This window comes from Diplotaxodon limnothrissa, linkage group LG10 (assembly GCF_057381915.1).
Source record: "Diplotaxodon limnothrissa isolate DT_005_m linkage group LG10, D_limnothrissa_male_GT1.1, whole genome shotgun sequence".
Lineage (NCBI taxonomy): Eukaryota > Metazoa > Chordata > Actinopteri > Cichliformes > Cichlidae > Diplotaxodon > Diplotaxodon limnothrissa.
In genome coordinates, this window is record NC_140605.1 from 11,542,696 (window position 1) to 11,553,190 (window position 10,495).

At 45.1% G+C, this 10,495-nt stretch overlaps 1 protein-coding gene across 1 annotated transcript; it reads right to left on the reverse strand.

Annotated features, from left to right (window-relative positions):
- Nucleotides 1-472: 472 nt before the first annotated feature.
- LOC146623926 (uncharacterized) lies at nucleotides 473-8,318 on the reverse strand. Its single transcript, XM_085363524.1, has 3 exons — nucleotides 6,212-8,318; nucleotides 5,553-5,855; nucleotides 473-738 (listed from the first exon to the last, which is right to left on the reverse strand). The coding sequence occupies exons 1-3, from the start codon at nucleotides 8,316-8,318 to the stop codon at nucleotides 473-475; spliced, it is 2,676 nt and encodes an 891-aa protein (XP_085219650.1).
- Nucleotides 8,319-10,495: the final 2,177 nt, after the last annotated feature.

The window sequence follows — 10,495 nt, forward strand, 5'->3', positions numbered from 1 at the left end:
GTGCATCGAAATGACCTCTGTGTTGCTACATATGGTGGAAGCATCCAAGCGGTTCAGTGGAAGCAGTATTAAAGTCCCTCCTTTCCATTTCTGCATGCATTTATGATTCATGGCAACAGAGTCAGTATCTTCCAATGTGTTACTGTGACTGTAAACAATGGGAATGGAAAGGAAGAGGCATTAGACGAAAAAGAAAAACGTGTTGAGATATCTGAGTGATGTTAGATATATACAAAATATTGGCACATTATCTTAAAAACAAGACGCTGGATGGAGATCAAGTTGTCTAAGAACGACTACTTAAACAACTGAACCGTCCAGTCTTTTGTCTCACAGTATGAAAAGTGCACTAACTGCCAAACACAACAGCATTTTCCAGTCCTCCCTTCATGCCTCATCAATGCCACTTCAGTCCTGCTCTCTCTTTCACCTGCGCTAACTCCCTCCATACACTCGCGACCCCTGACCTTTCTCACACCTGCGTCTCCACACCGTTAAGCTTAGGCATCAAGATGCGAGGAGTCACCCCAGAGTTGAGGTCCCTCTCGAACTCCAAAAGCTGGCCCATGAAGTTGAGATTCGGCGACACCACAGGACGGCGGCTCCGCACGTATTTGTAGGCATCTGTCATTGTCATGAGGGTGTGCTTCATAAGGTAGGCGATGACAATGGTTGCAGAACGGGACACGCCTGCCTGGCAGTGTACCAGCACTCCCTGTCCACTCTGATATGCCTCCTCTGTGGATGAGAGCAACAAAACGGATGAGCTCAGTTTTCATTCAAGAAGTAAAAAAATGACCTAACACTGCATCAGTTTTTTTCTAAACACAAGTAACACACATTTAGCAACATGTACATCATCAGCACTTGCTTTTAATAATTCATTTCATTTGTAACTTTAAAGAAAAAGTTTTACCAGCTATTAAATAAACTTGCAGATGAATCACAGAGTGCATGGCACAGAGTCAGCAATTCACTTCATAGACACTAACACAATAGCTTTTAAAGGAAACAAAGGAACTAACGATCACATTGCAAGTCACTGCCTTTCCTCTCTCTTTCAGTACAAAAAGAAAAAGCAGGTTACCAGGCAACAGCTATCGCAGACTACTGACTTCAGTAGTCTCCTGACTCCTGAAGTCACAGCAAGGAGTAATAAAGCATCCCGCAAACACTCTGACACCGAGTAACCACTGTTTGAACATTAGCTCATCATTGAAAAATAAAAGTGACAGTAACAGCTATCTGCTCGACGTCTTAATAAACATATGCTCGATGTCATTCCTATATCTTCTGGTAAGGGGAAGCTTGTTAACCTTAATTTTGCTACACTATCCTTTTATCAACAAGACCAACTGCGGGTCCTACCTGCATACCATGCATCACTAATTGAGCTCACTAGCTGTCGCAGTAATGAGACAGAGGCTTGTTTTTGTATTTGAAGAGCAGTGGGACCGTGACAGTTGAAATGCTGGTACAAATAAGTTCACCAGTTCAGACCAGTGTCCTCCTAGAAGTATGCCACTTGGAAGTCATTCAGGCACTTATTTGGACAAATTGATGTATTACCTTAATTAGTTTTAATTTCATTGTTCCTAGTACATAAAAACTACATTTATAGAATCAACAGTGAAATCTACTAAAACACTCTAAAAGGTTTGCTGACTAGGACACAAAATTTTATTTTAAAAATTAGAATTTTTCTTCTTCCAGACTTCTACGTCTTCTTTGGCCCCTCTCTCTTTCAAATAAAGTTTCTTAATAAAACAGGATTATCACCGCCTTGCTAAATGCTTGTTAACACAATAATCACATGGCAGAAGACCACACCAGATGCCAACTGGAGCTACAATCCACATGGGCTCATCAAAATAAGCCAAAAGAAGATTGCTGAAGTGTTATGCTACATTTTATCGATAGTTCATATTGCTGGTGGTGTCGTAATGGTGTGGGGGGTAAATTCTTGGCACGCTTGGCCCCCTTAGTACCAACTGAGCATTGTTTAAAGTTCTGGATCGTTCTAAGGCAAACGGGGTCCCAGCAAGGTTCACCTAATAAGGTGACTGATCAGTGTATTTAAGATGCTATGTGGGTGCCTGCACACACATGTGCTTATTCAAAACAATATTAGAAGAGAGGGCATGACTCGGGGAAATATTGGTTATAGATGCCCACTCTGGTCATCTGTGTCATAATCATATCGTGGTTTTTAGATTGGCCCAGATTGACATTTTTTGTCTAGATTTGCTTCTCAATAATGTTTCTTGGTTAATGAAGTAATTTGATGCTTCTTCATGCCCAAATGCAATGCATTCTGTACATAACACATAAATTAGCACAGTTAAAAATTAGCATTGCTCTGATGTTAGCATGCTAGCTTCCACTCACAACAAAATTGCTAATTCTTGGCAGTAGGTTTACCATTTCAGTGCTGACACAGCTACTAGTTAGCACCTAAGCTGACATTTTTGGTAAAAGCCCTTTTTACATCTGAAAGATAGCTAAGATAGCATGTACTACGTCTGTCTCTACGTAATGCAGAAACTGATATCAAGCTTCTATATAAATGCTGGTAGGTCCACAAACAAGCTAAGCCTCCCATTATTTGGATTAGTATTTAAAATGTAATTACTAGTGGTGTCAGCGTTAATCTCGTTAAAATGACGTTAACGCCAAACCGCGCTAACACGTTGACGCTGTGTAGCCCTCGCACGGGGCGATTCACGTTAACTCGCTAAAGGAGATTTGCCGCATTAATGTGGTTATGGTGTTAACATCATTTTAGCGAGATTAACGCTGACAGCACTAGTAATTACTAAAGTAGAACTTTTAACCCCTTATTACTAGGGGTGCAACAATACACAAAATTCACGGTTCGGTTCGATACTTTGGTGTCATGGTTCGATATTTTTCCGATACAAAAAAAAAAATGCTCATGCCTTTTTAATTTGTCATTTATTAAATTTTCACGGCACATTCCGCACCACATCTCTGTGCGTTCATCATTTGTTTGAAGCCAGCTCACCTCCTGCAACTACTTTTCCGAGAATACGTGCTTCTTTTGTGGTTCGGACTCCTTCTGACATTTCTTTGGAGGTGGAGGAACATCACAGTAATTGATTAAAGGAGCTTGCTTCTTCGACATCTTTAAGAGTTCTAAACAAATGTCTGTCCTCCTCCTGAAAATCTTATGTATGCAAACACGCGTTGCAACTTCTTATCTTGTGCCCGTTTTTTATTTTGACAGCGAATGCGCACCTGCGGACCACTTATGTGCAGCCCTGGTTATTTCGCTTGTCATATTGCAGCCACAGAAATTCTTTTGTCCATGAAACCATAAAGCTGAACTTTCTTTTTGCCTTATAGTCTGATTTGTCATAACTTTTCCGTTTTGTGGTAAGCTTTTCTTTGGCTGTCACTTCTTCACCCTGACCTGTCTTATTTGGCTCAGCAGAACTAAAATATTGTGGCGAGCTCAGACAAGGAGGAGACGGAGGTATCGTTTGGTCTTGCTTCCCGTGAGCTAGCCAGGGAGCACAGCCGTTTATTAACATCTGCAGAAGAACACTGCCGCTAGCTAACTGCTCAGCGCGGCAACAGCACAGCAACAACAACAACAGCAACAACAACAGCAACAACAACACCACACAGGGCGCCCTCTGACCCCGGAAGGACACACCGTCGCAGCGAGAGGGCGTCACCCGTCACTATGGCAACATAAACAAAACATAACTGTACAAACAGAACCCCGAACAGCCCTGACCCGCTACATAGCCCCCACCTAAGGGGTCAGTCGTCCTCAACGACCCCATTACCTCACACAAAGTTCTGCAAATGTCCAGGTGCCTTCTTTTGGCGCACCGGCCGGTCACGACTGGCGGGGGAAAAGTCACTCGGGTCAGAACATGGGGTGCCACCATCATCCCACTTCTGACACCAATGTGGCGAGCTCAGACAAGGAGGAGACGGGGGTATCGTTTGGTCTTGCTTCCCGTGAGCTAGCCAGGGAGCACAGCCGTTTATTAACATCTGCAGAAGAACACTGCCGCTAGCTAACTGCTCAGCGCGGCAACAGCACAGCAACAACAACACCACACAGGGCGCCCTCTGACCCCGGAAGGACACACCGTCGCAGCGAGAGGGCGTCACCCGTCACTATGGCAACATAAACAAAACATAACTGTACAAACAGAACCCCGAACAGCCCTGATCCGCTACAATATATATCCTGCTGCTTTTGCACACGCACTCACATAACGCTCATCGATTCTCTGCGCGATCAACCTCTCACATGTTTAAGCTTGTTGCGGGAGATTTCACCTGTCATTTTTGCATAGTAAGCTAACGATTGATAAGACGATGTCAGAGGAATTGGTGCGCAAATTATCATCACTCACCAATCAGTGCTGTCGCTCTCTATACACAGTTCGCCCGATTGCAAAGTGAAACAAGTGAAAGCAAAAAACAAGCGCAAATTCAAACACGATTTCAATATGTCACATATTGACAGTGGCTCATCGATGCCAATGACATAATTACCCAGCTACATTTCCGAAAGAATGCAAAAGCATTGACATATATTTTTCCGTCCTACGATAGCCCGACGGACAGGGCAGAGATAGATTTTGGTAGCCCAACTGGAAAAATCGCTAGCCCCAGGACGTCGGGCAGCCGATTTTGCGAGCCCTGTATCTGATTGAGGAATCACTCATCTTTGGAAAAGAGAGTTTATTACAGAGAAATGGCTCTTTCCAAAATAAAAGCTATACTATACGCTTCTTCTGGGCTATATTCTCAGCAGCATATTAAACATATCAGGTCCCCATAAGGAGAATCATGTGCTAACGGCTGTCTAAATGACTCGGGTAAAGTTTGTAGCATGCTTGCTTGTTGTTTTTGTCTGCTTCCACTTGTCTTTGCACTAGGATGATGTCGGTGTAAATGTGCAGTCATATTTGTTGTGTTCCCACTAGTGCTGTCAGCGTAAATCTCGTTGAAATGACGTTAACGCCACAACACGGCAAATCTCCGTGCCAACACGTTAACGAGCTAACTGCGCTAACACACTAGTTCCCACCCATGTAATTGAGCATTGCATGGCACATCCAACATACTGTTTTACTTTAGTCCATGACTCGCTTACCTTCAGGGTCATACATCACATGAAAACCAAAATAGTTCCAAACGCCAGATCTGAATGAGGGTGGGGGAGGTTCAATTTGCCATGTTGCAAGGAGAGCTTAACTTCTGTCTCGCTAGCTTGCCCTGCGCTCAGTGAATCTGCGTTCGACTACTCCGCCTAGGCTGCACTGTCAAGCGCAGATCCACTGAGCGCTCAACACAGACAGCATCGTCAGAAGGAAAGTTGATAAAATAAATTAAAATTTTATTTTGTATTGTTTGATACATATGCGTACAGAACCGAAAGCACTGTATCGAATGGTTCAATATCGATACGAGTATCGTTGCACCCCTACTTATTACCTAATAAAGTAATCCCACCACAGTGCCCAACACTGCACACATCAATGTACAAGAGGTGGAGCACTCACCAATAAACTCAAAAACCTCCTCGAAGTACTGTCGAAGGTTTTGCTTGCTGTTGTCAGTGGCTGGGATCCTTTTGTAGCGCAGTCCAGAGCTGACGTGGTAGAGAGGCAGGTGTGTGGTCACGTTGACCACGTAGCCGATGTTGAGGCGTAGGAGCAGGTCCAGGTCCTGAGCATCTCTCTCATTTCCCAGATACAGGAAGGGCAGGATGGGACTGACCACAGCGTTCTCCGCATCAGGAGTCATCACAGACTCATCGGAAAGAGAAGCCGGCAAGGAAGAGGAGAGCGGCAGAGAGAGGCGCACTGGGAAATGATAGTGTCGAGAGGTGGTGTTAACTGCGAGTTAACAAGTAGCTGCTACAACAAAGCACCAAATCAAGAGAACACTTAAAAAATCTATACAATGCAACGACAAAAACTAAAGTGAATCTGCAATTCTGTCCCTGATGCAAAAGTGGGTCATATTATTCTGTGTGCATTATTGGTAGATTATAAAAGCAGGTTGCACTAGAACATTAACACTGTCATAAAATGAAGCTAATCAAAAGATTTTTGATCAACAGCTGTGATCAAAACAAGCTGACACCAGCTATTATGACCCAGGTTTACATCACTGACCGCAATGGCCTCAGCACAATTGGATTTTAAGCTGTTCTTACTTCTGTTGTTCTCCTCATCTTGCTCTCTGTTCAGGGAGTTCAAGGCCAGGTGAAGTGACTGAGCCGACGACAGAGTGTGTCCTCCCTCCCTGTCTCTCTGCCAAGGCTTGGGTTTGATTAGCGTAGTGGGGGCGGATGGTGGAGGGGAAAAGGACACAGGTGACGGTGGGGAGGCAGAGCGGGGAGAGGGGGAGGAGGGATATGCTGCGTCTTCGTCATGGTCAGGCCCATCGCTCATTCCCGCATCCTCGGCTTTATTCAAAAGCCTCTTCAGCGAGCTCCGACCGTCGTCGTACTCCGGTCCTGACCTGCAGCCCATAAAATCGAGGGCTGCCATTTTGCCCTGCTGAAGCCGCCTCCGTCCAGCGTGGTCTGTGAGCTGCGTCTGTGCGTACTCCTTGAGGTTTTGACAGTCCAGGAGAACGAGCCCTGTTCCATTACTGCCATTCTGGGTCTGACTCGCACAGGTTTTCGCGACTCCTACACCTCCCCCAGCACAGTGATTTTTTTGAGCTTTAGAGTGGGTCATCTTCTTGGCCAATTCTTCGGGCCAGATGGTGCGCACGCTGTAGTCGTCATCATCGGCTTGATACACAGACATCGGATGAGCTGCTGGAATGCTTCTTCCTGGGGGTTTGCCTCTGCGAGGGTTGTATGTGACCACTATGGGGTCGCTGCTGCAGTAGCTGCAGGTGGAACTGCCCGTTTGGGAAGCTTTGGGGTTGCAGCCTGTGACGCAGCTCTGTATTGCCCGCAGAGGGGCAGAAGAGGACAGCGGGGTGCAGGGAAGACATCCTCCTACAAGTTTTTTGCGAAGAATAGCAGGACTCTCAAAGTTTCCAGCCTCACCAGAGCAGGAGGCACAGCGGAGAGGTTTGATCAGGCCCGCGCGACACTCAGAAGCAGTGCTGTTAGAAGATGAGGTGTTAGAGGTGGAGGCGTTGGAGAGACACCCACCCAGATTTCTCAGGCCCATTTCTTTACCTCCTCTCTTTACTGCTCCAACATTGTGACCACAGGAAAATGAGGTGGAAGTGCTTCCACCACCTCCTTGAAAGCTAGCCGAGTGCCCTTTACACCCTCTGCATCTTACCAACCTCCAGCAGCCACAACTGAATGGGTGCGCGCAGTCGATGGTGCAGGTGTGGTCAGGGCTGGGGAACCCTCCAGCGTGGGAGGAGCAAGGAGAGAGGGGTAAACCATGAAGAAGGTGAGGGCGGTGATCCCTGGGTTGAGAGGCTGGGTGAGGCTGTCTACGTTGCTGAAGAGAGGCTGCGACATAGGTGGGTTGGGAGGAAGGAGATGGGGGGTAGGTGGAGTTTAGGATGGCAGCATGGGGCAAAGGGACAGAGTTGTGGTGGTGGGTCAGACTGTGACTATTTAGGCTTTGATGGACCGGTCCCAGTTTGGTGCTTGTCCTGTGACCTATAGAGGAAAACTCGTGGTCACATCTGTTAAGAAAACCAGTGTTTTCCTTCTCCTTTTCACTCCTAAACTTATGCTGCTGCGCCTGGGCGGGGACAAACTGTAGGACCCCACCAGGGGCTGATGACAGCTGACGAATTCGCTGTGGCCTGTGTTCGACGCCACCTGGCCTCCCTGCAGTTCCGGTTTTTCTCTCACACTGTCCTTGTTCGAACCCTGAAGAGACACATTTCCCTCTGCCACTTTTTATACTCCCGCTACGCCCTAATGAGTTGCTGAATCCTCCTCCTCCTCCACCACCTCTTCCTCCTTTGTCCAATGTCACTCTGATATCAATAGTATGCGTGTGTGAGGGCAGACGCGGGCCGAGAGTTACCGTGCCATTGCTGTGGCAGTGGCTAGGGATGTGTCTGACGGCCGCCGGGAGGACAGGTTGGTCGCCCTTGAATTTCTGCACACGAGAGGACCTGCGCTTGCATTCCAGAGTCAGAGATTTACAGGTGGGTGAATAAAATTGGGACTGAGAAGGATGGAGATGAGCAGGTTGAGCGACTTGTCCATTGGAGGAGGCTGTAAGATGAGAGGAGTGCTGCGGGATAGTCTGTGGGGAAGCCTCGCAAAGGGCTAAATTTTTGGGGCGCTGAATGACCACTATGCGTTCGTCAAGAGGGAGGGGAGGCATCTGGGTTTATGCAAAGCTGTCCAGTGAAAGGGGAAAAAGAGAGATAGAGAAAATAGTCAGGGATTTAGTCTTAGTTCACATATACACTGGAAATGAGGGGCACACTTTACATTCCTTCAGTTTAGATGCAAACAGCACGTGCTCATAAAAGATTATGAACATTGCCTTGCAGCTCCTGAGTTGTATGATGTACACAGATGCAAATTAAAGATTTTTTGTAATTACAGCTTTCAGTGGGTTTTTTTGAAGAGCAAAATTATTTGTGAAATGTAAAGCTCCAAATCCTCAACAATAATGACAACTATTTTCACAACATCAACAGATTTTTAGGTTTTGTATATTTTTGTAAGTCACCTGTAAAGGTGTCTTCCTCGTGACAAACCATGCCAAGAGTCAATACAAAACAACCGACCAACAATCTCTGTTTTGACCTTTATTAACTTGGTGGTATTTCTCTTCATACTTGCTGCAAATGAAAGAGAAATTCTATGAAGTGAAGACCCATAGAGGTGCATGTTTAAGGTGAATGGATATCACAGGAGTAATGACTTTTAAGGAATCCATTTAAACATGCACTGCACAATCTCAGTCTGCTTATACCAGGGCCAGTGGACAGACGCTTTAACCTTCATCTGTATTTATAGGAATCTGACATTCAGTTTGAAACTGCTCCCGGGTAATCCTGTTGGCATTCAACTGTGAGATTCTGAATCCAAAGGTTCAAGAGTGTGTACCTGTTTGCTGTTAGCAGCAAATAATCCTAGCTAATCCTGATAGCAGTGAGGCTTCTTAGCAGCTCTGTTGCAAAAGCTGCATCAAACAAGCTTCAGTAACCTTCATCCCTCTGAGAGGTCCCCAACAAGATGTGTGAACATGAAATAACAGACCATGTTAAAAGCAGCTGAATATACTGCTGAACATAGTATGTTCTGGATGTTAACATTATGTAGCCTTTATTTTGTTTGTATGCTGAAATATGTATGTGGATGCCAAGCTGATTTGGGCACTTAACGTTTTTCAATCTGTTGAATTCGGCACAAAATGTCTTTTTGTATTTCCGTCTCTGCAGTGCATTTTCACTGCGGAACATCCTAGTGACTCACAGTTAGCTAATGGCTCAGTGAGATTCTTCACTTTGTGATTATCTGAGATGAAAGACTTCCTGCCCACAGCCATTAGGCCGTTCACCCTGTCTTTGGTAGCAACTAATTTAACCACATCCTTTGGGCCAATTAAAAACAAGCATTTGTCCAGGCCATGGTATAAACAGAAGGTCACCACGTAGACAACAACACGGCTCAGCTGGAGAGAAAGTTTTCACATCATGACGCAGCAAAAAGAGATGAAGTCAGTGTAATAATAAAACACACATTGAAGTGTCTCTATAGCATTAAACTGTCTGAATGAGTAATGCTTCTAATAACAGGTCGCTGCAGTTACTTCACAATGTCAGAGTTGAAATTTTTACTTTTTTTTGGTACATTCATTATAAACTAGGTCTGCTTTGAAAGGTTAAAATGACATATTCTTGTCGATGAGGTGAAATCCACCCATTGGCACGTATACTCTGTCTGTGATGTTCACTGTGCCGTGAGTTGTTTGGTTGATGGACTGCTTTAATTTCCTTTTTGCCACACTAGCAGACATGGTTGCACTGGTGCCAGGGCTGGTCAGCTGGGAGGATATTAGGATGCTAATGTTCGCGTTGAGCTCTAAACACAGTTTTCTCTGACAAAGAAAATAAAAACTATTCGTTAACTCCTGCCTTTACTTCAGCCATAAAAGGTGTACAGCCTGGTTAACCTTATAGCCGTGGGAGGCTGTTTTAATGTCTGCTTGTTTAATGTTTAATGCTTTGGGATTGAAAATTTGGTATAAACTAGTGAAGTGTGAAAGGGGCAACTGATTTCAGTCACTGAAAATTGATTTCTGGACCTAAGCCTTTTCTGTATGCATCAGTCTCACAAGCCCAGAGCTGTGCAACTGACGTTTGTTAAGAAAAATGTGTATTTTCTGTCCGGTTGGTTTGTTGACAGTTGCCAGATGAAATCTGCTACACCAAAAACCTCCTTGGTTGCTAAACATTTACATGGAAGATGTTGACTTGTCTGCAAACATTCACCAACTGGTTGCCCAGTGGCACTGAAACAATGCAAATCTTCTTCAAAGTTAAAGTT